This window comes from Maylandia zebra, linkage group LG18 (genome assembly GCF_041146795.1).
Source record: "Maylandia zebra isolate NMK-2024a linkage group LG18, Mzebra_GT3a, whole genome shotgun sequence".
Lineage (NCBI taxonomy): Eukaryota > Metazoa > Chordata > Actinopteri > Cichliformes > Cichlidae > Maylandia > Maylandia zebra.
The window spans coordinates 6,054,926-6,074,269 of record NC_135184.1 but is presented as its reverse complement, the minus strand read 5'-3'; the positions used below and the strand labels follow the sequence as shown (position 1 = coordinate 6,074,269).

The following is a 19,344-nucleotide window of genomic DNA, read 5'->3' as shown; positions in this document are numbered from 1 at the left end:
TGTTTGGGGACAGAAGCGCCTGAGGAGAGGATTGCTGCATGTAGTAATAGGAAAGCCAGAGGTTTCACTGAACAAAAGCAAGGCTATTTCTTCAAACATCAAAGACATCCCTTCCCTTCAGGGCTTCTCCACTGATCACTCTACTATGAGCTGCCTCAGCAAGTACATGAGAGTGAATCAGGAGAAAACCAGTACAGGCAGACTGTCATGCCTAAGTCTGATCAGTAATAATGACAACTAAGGAGAATGCTGTCGGTAAGACGGAACAAATGTCAAGTCAGCGGCATGAAAAATAGAAACAGAGACGTCAGAATAAACAATTTCTGTGAATTTCTGGATATAACATATAAATACACATGGGGCCAACAGAAAATGAAAACTAAAAAATTAATTAAAAAATGAAACCTCCGATGGTCTACAGAGATTTTGACTTGTATCACGAGTAATTGGAAACATTACTCGTGATAACAGTTAGATAACAGGTTCAGGTTAAGGCAACAAATTCTGGCTGGAATTTGATCATCAAATCATCAAATTATAGATTATCATTAAAGGAATTACACTGGAGCTTTTTATGCATATTTTTACATCAAAGTACTAATTAGAGTGTGTGTGTGTGTGTGTGTGTGTGTGTGTGTGTGTGTGTGTGTGTGTGTGTGTGTGTGTGTGTGTGAGTACATGTTTAGACATCTTTGTGCGGACAGAAAATTGGCACGCTACTATACTTGTGGGAACCAGTCCCTGTCCCCATGAGTTAGGCATTCATTTTTTAGGCTTAGAGTTAGGGAAAGCATAATGTCAATCAGATATCCTCACTAAGATATGAAAACAGGTGTGTGTGTGTGTGTGTGTGTGTGTGTGTGTGTGTGTGTGTGTGTGTGTGTGTGTGTGTGTGTGTGTGTGTGTGTGCGTCTTGAGCACCAGGTGTTTTCCTCCAGCTGTCATGAATCACCCTGTCCTCCTCTTCCTCCTCCTCCTCTTCCTCCCCTCCCCAGGCCACAGGAGGAGATGATACTCTAAAACCACCAGGATGCTCCTGCTATCAGCTTTCACCTCAGACGCTGCGCCAAAATGTCATCACATCGATCTTGTTTCGCATGTGGCCCTGCATTTCATATATTTTTATTCCTACTGTGACAGCTTTGTTTTGGAGAGGGACTCGACCTCAGTACGGAGCATTTCAGTAGCTTTAAGCCAAAATATGAAAAACGTTTATTCAAACAACCTCAAATTCAGCAACGCATTCACTAGAGTTCACAGCCATTCAGCGGCCCAGCTTGAAGTGAAGAGGAAAAATGGTTGTTGAGTTAAACAATTTTACTGCGAGTTCTTAAATTATGAGTTAGGTGTGCTTTTGGTTAATGCAGTGTTGAAGGAGTTACAGTACTGAGCAAAAGTCTTTATTTCTTAGTATTTTGCTTCCAAGCATCCAGACTTTCTTGTAATCTTTTAAAGATGTCTTATTAAGCTACTTAACACTGATCTGTGAATCATTCAAGAATAAAAAGGCACCTAATTCAAGAACCAGAGTTCAGGCTGAAGAACAAATGTGGTCATACCAATTAATGACTTTCTTTTGTACCATATTTCCATGTGTGTTTACATGTTTCAATAAACTGCTGCATGTATTTCCCATTTCCCTAATGTCTAATGTCACCTCAGAGAAATGATGTGTTTGCACAGTACTGTATGCAACCATGTTTGAGGAAACAAGAAGCATCTGTGAATTATGTATCAACATTAAATGGTGTTAATACATAGTTTTTGTTATTGCCACTAGTTAAAAAGTATCAAGAGATATTACTGGATTCTTTGATCTAAAGAAACCCTAAAGCTTGCTGACTTTACTGCTAAATCACAGTATGACATGGAGCAGTCAGGTACCTGGCAGCACAAATCAGATGTTCTTTAAAAGCTAGAGATGACTACTGGTGGCCCAGACTCTCACTGCATTCCTCTGCTTTTATCATCTTCTGCTTGTTGTTTGGTTTAATACATTCGTTTTCATCACTCTGTCCCTGTAGTCAGACGTAGCAAGGAAAAATGTCCAAGGTTTTCTCATTGCTCAAACAAAAAGCTGTGGGGAAAGATGTGGCTACTGAGACTAGTCTGGCTCAGAAGATGGCTTGTTTCACAAGAAGACATTCTTTCAAGGGCCTTTTTCTTACTGGCACATTGCGAAGTGGCATTTTTCCATGTTGTGGTTGATGCTGCACTTCACTCTCAAGAAGAGGTTTGACACAAAGTGAACTGTCAAGGACAACTTTGGTGTTCTTTTGAAGTTCAGCAATCTCATAGAAATGTCAAGAGTCACTTTGAAGAGTCACTGTAAAGGGTTAGAGAGGAATCTGCTGAGTACACTGAAGACTCTGACATCTGCGGTGCAAAAGTGACTGAACACATCTTAAACCTTCCAGCTGTTCACCTAGGATCAGAGCAAAGCAGCCTCTGAGCCCGTTTCATAAAGTTACAGGAGCTCAACCATGATGTTAAAGGTTGCCGTCAGAATTTCTGCAACACTGTCAAAGTAGTTTTTGTGAGCTTTTGTGAGCTAAAGTTTTTTCAAATTAAAAAAAATAACTTGGTTCTGGCTCCACAGAAGAAAACCCGGTGCTTTGTAATTGTTCTTTTAACCATATATTTAGTTAAAATGTTAAGAGAATCTACAGAAAACAAAGAGTAATACAAATCTAACCCGTTGATAAGATCTTTCATCTCATACTGTTAGATGCTGCAGCCGTCGCAGGGATACAAAGGTATCCTTTTGCAGCCCCACCTTGAGGCACCGTCTGCAGATAGCAACAAATTATAAGTAATAAATCTGTCAGTCAGTAGTACACACATTTGTCCTGTGTTATCAATGTTTATACTTGTGTATGATGTATGGGGAGGTCAGGTGAGTCTAAATCAAACACTTAATACAAAACTAAGAAATAACGCTTTATTTTAGCACCAAGAGGTTTTCTCACATGCGGAAAGCAGCCGTAGCTGAGGCTAGTCTTGTTTAAGCTAAAGTCACAGTATTTTTACTTCAGTTATCAAAGGTCTGTTTGGAGAGGAGAGGAATAACATTTGAACGGTAAATAGAAAAGTAATTGAGCAGCTTTACACTACAAGGTCTTTAAGTGTTTTCTAACTATAATGCACACACCCTGACGGATACACTGCGGGCACTTTGGCATTCAGGATCTTGCCCAGAGAAACTTCAACGCACCGGCCCACGGGAGCCGGGGATTACACTACTGACCTTAAGATTGACGATCGATTGGTGCTCATGAGCTACAACCAAAGCGCCTTAACATTGCAACATTTAATTTTGCATTCGCATATTTGACACTTTTTATTGCCTTGAAATTTTTCCGCACTTCATAAACACAAGTCATCTAATTTAGAATTTCTCTTTCTTGTAAAACATAAATACATTTGATTCTCAAGAGCAGATGTGACACTAAGCGGCTCTATGGGTAAAGAAGAATCATTCAACCTTACTGAATGGGGCTTTTGAAGACCATGGTGATTAGAAATTAGGTTTCCTATTTATACTGTAATGATATGTATGCTACAGTTGAGTAACGTAAAGTAAGTACAAAGAAAAAGCTTGGACTAAAACGGACATCATATTGTGCTTAAATAAAAACTCCTTCATTCAGCATATGAAAGCCTTGAGTAGGACCTCCACACCAACATCCCAGAGATGTTTTTTCTCTATAACATAACATTTAAGGCTCTTCTGTTGTATAGCTCAGAGTGTCGAGTAACAAGGACAAAAAGAAAGAGACTTGCCAAAGACCTTGAGCCAGAATTACACCCGCTTCAGCTGAAAGGCGAGCATGAAGGAGTTTCAAAACCAGACACAGGAAAGAGGATTTCTAAAGAACTTCAACCTCAGACTTGAGGAACAGAGGAATCAATATGGAAACGACCCTGTCCTTTGTGTGAGTAAGAAAGAAGGAAAAAGATGCCCAGTGTGCTCTTGTTGCATTCTGGGTAAAATTTGCAGGGACAAAGAACGAGGGTTTGCAATTTCTCACGTGGAAAGCACATTTCTTTCTTCACCTACTGTGAAAAAAGCTGGTTGATCGCTACTGTGGATTACCCAAAACAAAGGTGAAAGAAAGTTTCTGTATAAGCTCTAGACTCGAGATATGCATTTTGAAAATTGAGATAAAAAATTTTACTTTCTACACTTTCCAACCTCTTCAACATCCAAGTGGGTCATTGGTGACCTACATAAAGGCAGAGTTAAGTTGGATTTCAGCCACATGACTAAAAAACATTGATTCATAAGTTAGAACATGTTGCCTTTCAAACTGAACAAGCATCTGGCTTTCTGTTATTAGACTTTTGACATGCTATGAAATTTCCATGAAAAAGCCAACCTTCAGTTCAGTGAGGTTTCCTAGCATTTGTTTATGCACAGCACTTCAGGAACCTTGAGACCTGGACTTGCTGCCACAAAACCCTAATTCTTCTTTTTCTGTTATAGATTTTCTAATGTGCTCAGGATCATCATCCTACTGCAAGGCCCAGTTTGGGCCAAGCTTTAACTGTTGGACAGATAGCCTCACATTTGACTAGAATACACTGACATACACAGTTCATTGTTCACTCAATGACTGCAAGGTGCCCAGGTCCTGTGGCTGCAAAACAAGCCCAAATCACCTCCACCACTGTGCTTGACACTTGGTATGAAGTGTTTGCTGATATGCTGTGGCACTGTGCATTGGTCTCCTTGAACCAAAGAACATTGTTCCAGAAGTCTTGTGGTTTGCGAACCTAAACCATGTTGCCATTTTCTTCTTAAAGTAAAGAGTTTTCCTAGGGGACCCTTCCAAACCACGGGTACTTCTTCAGTCTTTTTCTAATTTTACTGTCAAGAACTTTAACATTGAATATTCTAACAGAGGTCTATTGAGTCTGAGATGGAACTTTTTCTAAGCATTGCACAATCTGACTTTGGGGTGAATCTGCTCAAACAGCATCTCCCGTGGCACTGTGTAAACACACGCCTGAATGCTACAGAGGCTTTAATAGAAGTAGTTGTCACACTTTCTAATGATCAATTAATCAGCTCCATTTCATTACAGCACCTGGCTGCAACTTACCCTTTTAATTTATATTATTTTCTAATTTCTGGAAGCAGTAAAAGTGTACTTATTTCACCTGAAAATAAATGATAAATGCAAAGTGAATTGTAATTTTGATTGATTTTTTACTCTTCAAATACTGTCCATCCATCCACCTACCCATTAATTTTCATCCACTTATTTTCAAATATGTCTCCTTCAAAATTCAATTGCAGTTTGCCTTTTACATGTTCATCATTAAATCTGTACTCACTCTGTGTCGGTGATGACATAGCCAAAGACATCATCATCTTTCTTCATCTTGCTGGCTTTGACGTCCAACTGTAGCTCAGGAACGTGCATCGTCTTCTTGTGAGGTTCATCGTACACGAGAGAAGCAGGAGGGGGTGCCACCTCCTTGATCCAGCCTGCCACCTCCAACAGCTCCTCTACAGACTGGGTGGTATCCTTCTTTTGCACCGCCACCCCTACTTCGCTAGTCCGACTCTGGACGTTTTCCAGCCCCACCTGCTGCCCTCTGGGTGTTTGACTGGCATCGTCATAATGGTTTTTAGCTGGGGGAGGTCCGGTGAAGGAACTTTTGTCAAGGTAGGCGAGAAGCTTGGTGAAGAGGCTGCCACTCTCCGTCTGAAATAAGAGCCAATGAAATATCGTGGGTAAATAGACTGGTTCTTATATGATGCTTTTCTACTCTAACTGCGCACTCAAAGCGCTTTATACAACTTGCCTCACTCACCCATTCACTTTCTTTTTTCCTATGTAAGTCCTTCTATCTAACATTCTTACGTACTCATAGGTTAATCGGAGAGCAACTTGGGGTTAGTATTTTGCCCAAGGATATTTGGCCCGCAGACTGGAGCAGACAGATCAAACCACCAACCCTTACAATTAGTGGGTGATCTGCTCTACCACCTGACCTACACACAGCCACCCCAAAACTAGGTTTCCGTGTAGCAGGAACAAGTTTCTCCCCTCACTGTAGTAAAGTGACTCTGGTGAGACTTGAACCCACAATCTTTGAATTTCATCTGACACAAACCAATAGCAATCCAATGTGCTATCCATTGCACCACAGAGCCTGGTAAGACAGTAGATGATCCAACTGTTACACAGATCTTAATTTATTTCAGACACCTAATTAAAAAAAATACAAACGTGACTAATGAGCTCAATTTTAAGCTTAAGACACTTAAGACATAGTGTCTCTAAAAGAACATGAGGCAACGTCTGTAGCAACCGTATCTAGGGATGGGTATCGTTTAGGTTTTATCCGATACCGGTGCCAAATCGGTACTTTTGAAACGGTGCCGGTGCTCAAACGGTGCTCAAACCGGTGCTTAAAGAATGGAGAACACAAAATTGGTCCAAAAACCTCTCATGTTCAGCTGGTTTTTGTAAAAAGATAACAATGTTAGCCTTTTCTGCAGCTATAGGGGATTTATGGTATCACTCTTGGCTGGAAGCAGTGCTTAAACAATGGAAAAAACACAAACTTTGTCCAAAACCTCTCATGTTTAACTGTTTTCCACTTTTTCTTTGGTCATTTTAGCCTTTTTGGCCAGGGTGAAGGGAGTATCTGCCATCAAACAAGAGGACAGCCGCATGTAGCTATGATGATGTTTGCTAGTTCACCTTACATGCATTAATGTAATAACGTGGTTAGCCTACTCAACGTAAATTACACACTAACAACATTAAGCTACTCACGCAGAGAAGAACGGCTGCTGCTGCATCATCATCCGTCATCATTTCTGCTACACTGGCAGGGCCAGGGGCCAGGACTCTATTCTTCGGGTTTTTTGGGGGATATTGCTAACTCCGGGTCCGATAACAGGCAACCCACGCACAGTAGATGCGCTCGGTGTGAGGTCTCGCAGCAAGCTATCATACGGCGCATTTCTGGGCTTTTTAAAAAAACGCTATGCGTCACCAGGTGTTTCATCGGATTTGAGGTGTTACCTCCTTTGACAGTATCACAGTATCAGCTTAAAGCACTTGTTGCTGCTGAGTTTGCATCTTTTGCTGTGAAGTACAGCCAGACTTTTGACCGCTTGGCCTTGGGCATTTTTAATCCGTAGCTCTGCATAAAAGAACGTACGTACCTGGACCCGCCTACTATCCTCGGAAACGTAAAATTATTGGCTAGAAGTGTATCACAGCTCAGGAAAAAAAAGCACCGAAATAAAGCACCGAAATGTGCGCTGCTTTTCGGTCTGGTTACTACCGTTTATGTCAGAACCGGTGCCATCATGGCACCGGACACCGGTACCCATCCCTAACCGTATCATAACGGAAAGAATCCGTGTGGTGCTTTTTCTAGTTAAATTGCACTGCTCCCAGCCAGTGCAATGATTTGCAAATCCCATAAACTTATGTTTTATTCACAGTGGGACACAGAAAATAAATCCAATCAAATATGTAAACTGAGAAAGTTAACAATTTTAAGAAAAAAAATCTGATCGTTTTAAATTTGACGGCAGCAGCATGTCTCAAAAAAGTAAGAACAGTGCCATGTTTACAATGTGCAGCATCCATTCTTCTTTTAAAAACAGTCCATAAACATCTAGGAAATGGGGAGACCAGCTGTAGGACTTCTGGGAGAGGTATATTATCCAATTCTTGTGTGATATAATATTCTAGCTGCTCAGCAGTCCAGGGTACTCTTTTTCCTATTTTCATTTCATTTCATTACAATTGCTTTCAATTGCTGAAAGATCTGGACTTAGTGGCAGGCTAGCTCTGCACCTGGACTCTTCTAAAACTGTACGAAGCCATGGTGTGATAATAATAGATGAAGAATGTGATTTATCACAGTCTTGCTGAAATATGCAAGACCTTGCCTGAAATATGTGTCATCTGGATGGGAGCATTTGTTGCTCTAAAACCCACGTATACCTTTTAGCATTGAAGGTGCCTTTCCAGATGTGCAAGCTGCTAATTCCAATGGCTCGAATGCACCCCCAAACCATCAGAGATCCGGGCATGGATCCATCCTACCTTGTGCCAATAGTTCAGGCTGGTACTGGTGGTTTAATGCCGTGGGAGTTATTTTCTTGGCACATTTTTGATTATTTAGTATCCACTGAGCATTGTTTAGCCTACCTGATGGTTGCTTCCAGCAAGATAAGGTGCCATGTGACTAATCTCAAACATGAAAATCAGTTCACTGTACTCAGATGGCCTCTACAGTCACCAGATCACAACCTAATAGAGTACCTTCGGGATGTGGTGGAATGGGAAATTTGTCTGTAGCCAACAAATTTGCAGCAACCGTGTGCTGTTAGGCATACTTAATGAAGTGGCTGTTAAGTGTCTAATGAAACAATATTGAATCAAGTTCTTTTTCTTTTAAACTGAACTTGTGGGAGTTTTCCTGTTGCTGACATTAGCGTGTTGGCGATCTGCAGCTACAGGCATGAGGAAATAATTGCCTTGAATCAAAGAACAGCCACCCTGTCAGACTTATGCTGAATAGGGTTTTAATATGCTATTATTCTTCTGGTCCTAGCTTCAGGGTAATTGCTCGTCTTGTCAAGAACTACATCTCACTGCAGCAGCAATGCCATGTGAGCTAAAAACATAGTTTGTTCTGTCTCTGAGCACTTTGAAATACAATCTTCTTTGCAACTTCAAATTGTTTTTTGGGACCAGCAAGATGCATCAGCCTGGAGGGAATTTTCAACGAGTAGAAACAAAATAAGAAATGAGTACAAGAAATAAGCACAGAGAAGACGTTGCTTCTATTCCGGCGTTGATTTCAGCAAATCTTATCATAAATATATTTTTTGCTACAAAACACAAATAAAAAGTAGTTGAAAATGACATATTACATTTTATTTGTAAAGTCAGATATATGGACAAATGAATAACAGTCCCACAGTCACGAAATTCCTTTCACTAAGCTGAATGGGTTTTTATCAAACACTGCAGCAATAGATAACTATTGCTCTAAAGGTAGTGCAGCATTTAGTTATGTGTCAGCATGTTATCTGACATAAAGCTGTGTGATAAACATCAGTCTTCTGGATTGGAAAGTTGTGTATTTGTTTGTGTTTATGGACACATAATGACATAATGTCAATGTGGAATTTTTGCATTCTGTAAAAATGAAAAATATTCATTCTTTCCTTATATCTATCTATCTATCTATCTACCGTAATTGTCGGGCTATAAGCCGCTACTTTTTGCACAAGCTTTGAACCCTGCGGCTTTTAGTCAGGTGCGGCTTTTCTATGGATTGTCCCTGATTTTTGTCATATCGTAAGACGATTTGTTTTGTTTGTTCCGCTGTTGTACGGCACTACGTTGCCTGGCGGAAGGGCATGTGATCAGACACACAGTATCGGGGTTCAAGAGTGGTATGTTGGTCACATGTCCATCCGCCAGGCAACATAGTGCCGTACAAGTAGCTCGAAAAACAAACTTCAAAGTAGCGCTACACGTTCAGCGGGAGTCGTGGATGGTGTGCGGCAATAAACTTGCGAAAAGCAAGTTATGCTCAACTCCACCGGTGGAATCTGACAGCGTGGAAAAGTGTGAAAACATCCATCCATCCACCTGAGCCTAAAAGGTAGTCTGAATCTATTTTTCTGGTGTGTAGGTTATTGTTATGTACTACATTTGTTACTCGTTTTTGAAGCACAGCACATGTTTCGTACTTGTAATTACCGCTACTTGTACATATACCTAAAAAGTTGTGCAAATATGTACCCATAACTTGTTTTTCAAAATATTAATAAAAGAGATGTGTCTCCAAACAGCCATCTCTTTCCTGACAATTCGCTTTGTGCATATTCTCTTACATATGATAAGTCAACATTGAAACACCTGCGGCTTTTAGTCAGGTGCGGCTAATGTATGTACAAAACAGGATTTTCCCCTGATTTTAGCTTGTGCGGCTAATATTCAGGTGCGCTTTGTAGTCCGGGAAATACGGTATCTATCTATCTATCTATCTATCTATATATATATATATATATATATATATATATATATATATATATATATATATATATATATATATGGTAGACAAACAGAAGAAGACGGCCGTAGTGATCGATGTAGCGGTTCCGAATGACAGCAATATCAGGAAGAAGGAACACGAGAAGCTGGAGAAATACCAAGGGCTCAGAGAAGAGCTCGAGAGGATGTGGAGGGTGAAGGTAACGGTGGTCCCCGTGGTAATCGGAGCACTAGGTGCGGTGACTCCCAAGCTAGGCGAGTGGCTCCAGCAGATCCCGGGAATAACATCGGAGATCTCTGTCCAGAAGAGCGCAGTCCTGGGAACAGCTAAGATACTGCGCAGGACCCTCAAGCTCCCAGGCCTCTGGTAGAGGACCCGAGCTTGAAGGATAAACCGCCCGCAGGGGCGTGCTGGGTGTTTTATTAGGGGTGCAACGATACACAAAATTCACAGTTCGGTTCGGTTCGATACTTTGGTGTCACGGTTCGATATTTTTTCGATACAAAAAAAATGTTCATGCCTTTTTAATTTGTCATTTATTAAAATTATAAATATATATTTTAACTCAAAAGTACAGTTTTTAAATTTAACCCTAACCAGCGAATGCGCACCTGCGGACCACTTATGTGCAGCCCTGGTTATTTAGCTCGTCATATCGCAGCCACAGAAATTCTTTTGTCCATGAAACCATAAAGCTGCACTTTCTTTTTGCCTTATAGTCTGATTTGTCATAACTTCTCCGTTTTGTGGTAAGCTTTTCTTTGGCTGTCACTTCTTCACCCTGACCTCTCTTATTTGGCTCAGCAGAACTAAAATATATATGCTGCTGGTTTTACACGCGCACTCACATAAGCTCAGCGATTCTCTGCGCGATCAACCTCTCAAATGTTTAAGCTTGCTGCGGGAGATGTGAGTGTGGCCACTACCAGCTCCACCACCATCATCAAGTTTGCTGACGACACCGTCGTGGTGGGCCTGATCTCTGATAACAACGAGACGGCCTACCTGAAGGAGATTAGGAATCTGGAGAACTGGTGCCAGAGGAACAACCTCCTTCTAAACGTCAGTAAGACAAAGGAGCTGATAGTGGACTTCAGCACTAAGCAGGAGAGGAACTACCAGACCCCCGTCATCAACGAGTGCCCAGTGGAGAGAGTGGACAGCTTCAAATACCTCGGAGTTCACATCACGCAGGACCTGTCATGGTCCTGTCACATCAACACCGTGGTGAAAAAGGCCCGACAGCGTCTCTACCACCTCAGACGCTTGAGAGACTTCCAACTGCCCTCCAAGGTGCTCAGGAACTTTTACTCGTGCACCATAGAGAGCATCCTGGCGGGAAACATCTTAACCTGGTTCGGGAACAGCACCATGCAGGACAGACGAGCTCTACAGAGGGTTGTGCGGTCAGCTGAGCGCACCATCCGCTCCGAGCTCCCTGACCTGCACTCAATCTACAGCAGGCGGTGCTGGACCAAGGCCAGGAAGATCGTGAAGGACCTCAGCCATCCCAACAACAGACTGTTCTCTCTGTTGAGGTCAGGAAAGCGATTCCGCTCCCTGAAGACCAACACAGAGAGACTGAGGAGGAGCTTCTTCCCGCAGGCGATACGGTCTCTCAATCACACCACCACACAGTACTGACCCACACATATGGTTCTTACACACACACTGGACTTTCTGGACATTGTTTTTGCACAACACTGGTCACTATATTCTTCATTTCCGGTTAATACTTGTACAGCTGCTGTTATTGTGTATATATTTATTTATATTTAGATTTCTTCATACATTCTTATATAGTTCTATATTGTGTATTGTGTATTTTGTTGTACAGTTATTTTATTTTCAACTTTAATTTATATATTTATCTTTATCTTATTCTTCCCAGTTAAATTTACCCTTCATTCTAATTTGTGTTGTACAGTTATTTCATTTTTAACCTTAATTTATATTTTATTCCTTCCTAGTTAAATTTACCCTTTTTAATTTTTCATATTTATTTCCTATCTTATTCATAGCCTTTTCCTTTTTTGTTCTCTTTAGGTCACGAGCAGTTATCCAAGCATTTCACTACATATCGTACTGTGTATGACTGTGTACGTGACAAATAAAATTTGAATTTGAATTTGAATTTGATTTCACTTGTCATGTTTGCGTAGTAAGCTAACGATTAATAAGACGATGTCAGAGGAATTGGTGCACAAATTATCATCACTCACAGATCAGTGCTGTCGCTCTCTATACACAGTTCGCACGATTGCAAAGTGAAAGCAAAAAAACAAGCGCAAATTCAAACGCGATTTCAATATGTCACATATTGACAGTGGCTCACCGATGCCAATGACATAATTACCTAGCTACATTTCCGAAAGAATGCAAAAGCATTGACATATATTTTTCCTACAATAGCCCGACGGGCAGGGAAGAGATAGTTTTTGGTAGCCCGACTGAAAAAAATCGCTAGCCCCAGGACGTCGGGCTAGCGATATTGCGAGCCCTGTATCTGATTGAGGAATCACTCATCTTTGGAAAAGAGAGTTTATTACAGAGCAATGTCTCTTTCCAAAATAAAAGCTATACTATCCGCTTCTTCTGGGCTATATTCTCAGCAGCATAAGGAGAATCATGTGCTAACGGCTGTTTAAATGACCCGGGTAAAGTTAGTAGCATGCTTGTTGTTTTTGTCTTTGCACTAGGATGATGTCGGCGTAAATGTGCAGTCATATTCGTTGTGTTCCCACTAGTGCTTTCAGGTTAATCTCGTTGAAATGACCTTAACGCCACAACATGGCAAATCTCAGTTAACGAGCTACCGCCGATCGCCCCGTGCATGGGGCTAGACGGCCAACACGTTAACGAGCTAACTGCGCTAACACACTAGTTCACACCCATGTAATTAAGCATTGCATGGCACATCCAACATACTGTTTTACTTTAGTCCATGACTGGCTTACCTTCAGGGTCATACCTCACATGAAAACCAAAATAATTCCAAACGCCAGATCTGAATGAGGGTGAGGGAGGTCCATGTTCCAAGGAGAGCTTAACTTCTGTCTTGCTAGCTTGCCCTGCGCTCTTCCTTCTGAGGATGCTGTCTGTGTGGAGCGCTCAGTAGATCTGCGCTCGACAGTGCAGCCTAGGCGGAGTAGTCGAATGCAGATTCACTGAGCGCTCAACACAGACAGCATCGTCAGAAGGAAAGTTGATAAAATAAATTACAAATGTTGTATTGTTCGATACATATGCGTACCGAACCTAAAGCACTGTATCGAACGGTTCAATATCGATACGAATATCGTTGCACCCCTAATATATATATATATATATACACACACACACATTCACACACACATATATATACATATATATATATATATGTGTGTGTGTGTGTATATATATGTATATATATATACACACACACACACATATATATATGTGTGTGTGTGTATATATATATATATATATATACACATATATATATATATATATATATATATATATATATATATATATATACATACACACACACATACACACATATATATACATATATATATGTGTGTATATATATATATATATATATATATATATATATATATATATATATATATTGATCTATAGATATATAGATAGATATAAGGAAAGAGTGAATATTTTTCATTTATATACACTTATATACACACATATATATATATATATATATTTGTGCTGTCAGCGTTAATCTCGTTAAAATTACGTTAATGCTATAACTGCATTAATCTGGAAAATCTCCATTAACAAGTTACCGCAGATCACCCTGTGCGTGGACCTGCATGGCGTCAACTCGTTAGCGCGGTTAGCTCGTTAGCGCGGTTAGCTCGTTAACGCGTTAATCTAGTTAAAATGGCATTAACGTAATTTTAACGAGATTAATGCTGACAGCACTAATATATCTACATACAAACATCAGTAAGTATGAAACAGGACAGATGGAATAAAGGCATTCGTGTTCAGAAACACAAATCAGTAGTTTCTGACTATTTCACAAACTGCCGTGATGACCTGTTGTCATGGCTGTAGTCACATGTCTGGACAACACAAACATTTTAAATGCATGAAAAAAAAATTAGCTTGTTTTAGGGTTTTCACATTTTTAACAGATTGAAATTTCCGCTTTTAAATCAGCCACGATCCATTTAATGTCAAACTAAAGCATTTCTGCATGCACAAGTCTTCTTGTTTAAAATGCAGCACTAAAGTAACTGGTTAGTAGTGTGTAACACATCACAGTCTGTTGGTTATTCATAACCCGCGAGCGTTCTGATGTCCTTCGTGACAGGACTTTCTTGATTTGGTTGGTTCTCACGTCTGTCTGGAGGTGAAGAAAAAAACCTCTGTTTCATCAGAGATTGTAATCAGGTATGCATTGACTTTAAGATGTTCCTCTGTCATTAAAATCAAGGTTCTGTCAAAGTGCAAATGAAATTGGCTTTAAAGATCCTTTGTTGCCTCTATCAGGAGGAATTTTAAACAGAACAAACGCACATACTGACTGATGCCTTGCTGAGAGCTTATAATCGCCCCTCTATCTGGTCATAATTATTTTTATTATGTAGCTTAGTAGTTTAGTAGAGTCCAAGACAAATTTCCTCTTGGAAACAATTAAGTATCTATTGGTGATCTATCCGCTGAAATTTTAAAACTTTATAGCAGAATCACATTTGGTTTTTTAGACACACATCTCTCTACTATACATGCTAGTATTTCAACCACTGCTTTGAATAAAAGAAATCTGCGAAATACACTAATGAGTTTACTTTTTTTTTTTTACCCAGGTTTCAATTTACAGTATAAAGGACTGAATCAGTACAGCGTCGTTGTTACGAGTTCACCTTGTTTAGCCTTAATTAATTCCAACTCACTCATTTATCCACTGCTCTCCCGATTCCTTAAAAAATGCACATGTTCATATCAGTCCGATTTATTGTGGAAGATTGTCTTCATTATTTGAATAAATAAAAAAAGAATATTATTAGTGCATACTAGCAGTATAACAAATAAAACTTTGGGACTAAAACCTGATGAATTTTGTTTTTGTTGTCAGCAGTTCATTCGCTCGCATGAATACTGAGTTCTAGATAAATTCTTTGGGCAGTGATTTCACCCTTGCAAAATTTCATCTCATTCCCTTGTTTAATAAATTACATAACTGCTTACAATGTCAGCCTTGGCTTTGACATTTAAGTCTTCCCTTTCTGCTACTCTGATTGCTTACCTTGTCCTGCATATTTTGCTCCCCTGTCTCCGTGTGACGCTCTGTTGGGAGAAAGAGAATAATCATATTGATACATTTGTGTTTCCATTCAAAGCGGGAGCAGAAAGACAGAAAAAGAGGTGGTTCATGTAAAAATTCATTCAGAGCTAAAAGCTGCCAAATTTCAAGGCCATTTCCTTAAATCAAATTCACCATTCTCTAATATTTTACTGATCTGAATTCACCCCTGTGTAAATTTATTTTTCACTGATGCTGAAAAAACACTAGAAAACGTACATAAATAACATATCTACTGCGCTCTGACCACAGTTTTTAATCATTTAGTTATCTGTTGAGCACTTTTAGTGATTTTGTAAACATGCAAAGCCTGAGTGGCCTCAGTGGACAATAAACCATTAACACTGGCTGGGTTTATGTTCTGCATTGAGCACAGGATGCTTATTTATTTTCACATTGATTTTTATGTTGCACTCTTGTGGCAACTTGAGAGCTCCGTTTTTTTGTTTAATCCAGCCTACACAATTATGCATGTATTATAGACTTACTTTCCATCGCTTACTCAATACTTTAATTGTGTAAAAACAAAACGAATCACTATAAAATTACCTTGAAGTGCTGCCAGTGCGACAGGAGTGCTCTCCTGAGGTTTCAGGGTAGGAGCATTCCCCAGCAACTCATCCCTAGGAACCTCCCCCGCCTCTTCCTCTTCTTCTGCTTCTTCTTCTCCATCACTCATCTCTCCTTCCAGGTCTCTCGGTCCTGGTCCCCTCATTCGGCTCAGGCCTCTGTTTAGTCCCTTGTCCTGATCAACTACCTGTAGAGCCTCAGCTATCAGGCTCGACAGCTGGTCCAAATCCTGCGGTGTCAGCGTATCCATGTCCACATGCTGCCTGTCAACATTCTTCAAAACGTTCTCGATGAACCTCTCTGGAGGAGAGATGGAAGTAAAATAACAATGAAAGACAAAGAAATTATTATCATTAAAGCAGACCAAATATTCTAACTCCACGCTCCATGTTTGCATTCTTGGACTTGTATGATTCATAGTTCAAAATAATATTTATTGATCTTGTGCTGGGTTTTGGTTAAGTCACTCAGTTTACCCTCTGTCAGAAACAAGCTGTTTTAACTGCCTTTCTACTAGCTTTAAGCCAGCTTCCTTCTGATTGGCTGCCCCTCGTGACCAGAAGGTTTGAACAGCAGGTGGGTGGGAGAGCTGTGTGTCTGACATGACATCCTCAGTGTATAGATTGCTGGGATTGCATAGTGGCTGCATTATTTGAAATTCTGGACATGTTTATTATGATCGTGTATTTCTAAGAGAAAACAAGAAAAAGCAGAATCAGTCCCCATTAAAACCAGTTATGTAGTTTAGATTAGAGGCAATAGTCTCACTTCTCATGTCTGCTGTCTCTCTTCTGATCTCAGCATTAAATATTTTTAGGTATCTTACTGTGACGATGTGAAAGCTGTGATTTGTAGCAATGAAGCTAAAGCTGTTTATGGAGCTCCTTTCAGGTTTACAGCGAGCTTCAGCTTGGTGTATAGCTGTCCACTTATTTACTATTTACTTGGCATCACATAGCAACCACAGCAGACAGTTGTTTTCATCAGAAAAGCCCTGTGTACCAGCACCAAACAGCAGGCAGACATTTAGCTAGCTAGTGAGCACACAGTGGAGAATTTAGGAGACAGATATTTCCCTCAGGACTCAAAAAAGACACAGAGAATCGATACAAGAGTTATATTCATTAGGTGGACACTGGACTAAATTTAATGCTGTTCTGTTTGCTGGATGCTTATATGAGTTCATGTTCGCTAACAAGTTTGCTAAGTTAAAGTATGAGGGCCTGTCAGTGTGTGCAGGTTTTAATGCACAGATAAAAATGAAAGTTGAACATCTACAACTATCATAAGAACTGGGCGCACTACACGTGATTAAGTTTACCTTTGAGTTAACTTTGAAAGCCTTATAGCAATTATTTAATGGTCCTTGCTGTGAGCTAGTTTTTCCAAAGTCATGCAAATAATGCTCATCTTTATGGAAAAAGAGTACAATGTGGTTTTCACCACAAGCCCTGTGTGTTCAGTGTAGCCACAGAAAGAAAGAAATAATAATAACTTCCTTATAATGAAGACCCAGCCAGCGTCTGACAGCAGGCTAAGGCAGAAACATGCTATCTGATTCTAAGTGTAACCACGCTGTGCTACAATTTCCTTATTTCTATTCAAATTTGCTTTACTTTGAACGATTCTCTTAACTTCCTGGCACCACTTCTGGTATTCTGCATGGTTCAGTCCACTCAAAGAAAGCCATAACTCACAGGTTCTCCTTGTTGCTTGTAATAAAATTATGTAATATCTGGCAACACTGACAGTTCAACACGTGTGTGTTTACATGTTGTAAGAGATACGATTGAAAGTGAAAGACGTCCTGCCTGGAATTTTGCATCTCAAACACGCTGCAGACTATGATGAAATCCATCATGGGTAAAATACATACCATCAACAGACGTGAGTGGGTCCTTGGGTAAGGCCCCCTGAGACCTTCCCATGTTCACAAGTCTGGATTTCGAGGTCTCCTTTTTGAGCCCAGAATTCTCTATTCTGTTGCTGTAGAACGTCCTCAGGCGCTCGAATGGGCTCGCTCCCCCACTGTGAAGGGACGCATGCCCGGAGAGATACTGCCTCAGGGCGCCCAGGAGAAGGTCACCCTCAGCCTGCGTGGCGAGGAGCTGGTTGGCTGGTGGTCTCTGCTTTTGCACGGGTTGGAACGATGAAAGAGATGAGAAGCTGGAGGGAGGTGATTTCTGAGCTGAAATCTGGGGCTTGGAGCGATAAAGCTCTGCAGGGATGCCGGACTGGAAACGGTCATTCTGGAAAACACAAGCATACTGTACAAAGACACTGATGCTGAAGACACTTCCACCAGCTTTCCAATAGCAGAGCTTTTGCTCTATTTTCTGAGAAACAGCCACACTGTGGCTGAAGGAGAAGTGCATGCCCCTAATACAGTCATTTCAAAACACGACTCTGGATGTGAGCATAAAAGTCCCACCCACCTGCTGTTTGTGAGGGGCAGCCAATCAGGAGAAAGCTGCCTAAAAGGGGAGTGGAATTAAAGGAAAACTACCTCAAATGTTTTGTTTGACACAATGGATGAACTGAGAGGCTATGAAATGTGAATCATCCAAACTCCATTAACTATAGAGAGCTTAAGTAAAAGCCTGAAAATTCCCGACCATATGTTGTAATGTCTCAGAGCAAATAATTAGACCTCGAAATAAACAGACCGCAAGGAACAAAGTATAACTGCAAAGTAAAGCATAAAGTAAATTATAATTACTTTGCATTGCTTGAGCATTCCTGCTGCCTAGAACTTTAAGATGCCAACCATCTCACTCACCAGCCCCTTCATTCCCAGTCATCCCTCTGTCCGATGTTTAATGATGACAAAAAACTGGCTGCGACAGAAAAAAAATCTGACCAAAAAATATGAGTCATGCAGAATTACTATTTATGCAGATGCTGGATCCAAGAAAATGTCCCATCTGCTCGTCACACGTTTAAGGCTGAGACAACGTCCTAAAATAATGGGACCAACTGTATGTGACAAGAATGCAAACCATCCTGACGCCAAAGTACAAAACACAAGCACCCTGCCTTTTTTCTTTCGACACACTTTGGCTTTTCTTTCTTTATAACACCACCAATCCAGTAACCTTCGTGTTAGTGTAGCCAATTTACTTCTAGACAAAATGTATGCAAAATTAAATAGATGTGCATTTGCTGAAAACATCTAAATGTAACGTTTCTTGTTTTTGTTCTTCCACTAGATTTAGAGAGAGTATCTGGATGCATGAAGAAGCACTTTGCTTTATTATTAAAGGCTTCATTTGAACAAAAATGATTATTGAGATGAAAAAGGCCATTTTTGGGGAAAAAAAGTTATTAATCCATTTATGCAATCATATTAACAGATCCATCAGCTACAACAAAAGCAAATTGTCACTGCTGGCTCCATTAACGCCCACCTA

General features: G+C 40.4%; 1 protein-coding gene across 1 annotated transcript in view; it reads right to left on the bottom strand.

The window, feature by feature from the left end:
* The window catches only part of LOC101482762 (receptor-type tyrosine-protein phosphatase N2), a 232,001-nt gene that overhangs the window by 164,501 nt on the left and 48,156 nt on the right, over positions 1-19,344 (bottom strand). Inside the window, exons 6-9 of the mRNA XM_014410209.3 lie at positions 17,811-18,183; positions 15,914-16,234; positions 15,308-15,348; positions 5,341-5,714 (exon numbers count right to left, since the gene is read on the bottom strand). Coding sequence (XP_014265695.2) covers positions 5,341-5,714; positions 15,308-15,348; positions 15,914-16,234; positions 17,811-18,183 — 1,109 coding nt within the window. The remainder of the gene's footprint in view (positions 1-5,340; positions 5,715-15,307; positions 15,349-15,913; positions 16,235-17,810; positions 18,184-19,344) is intronic.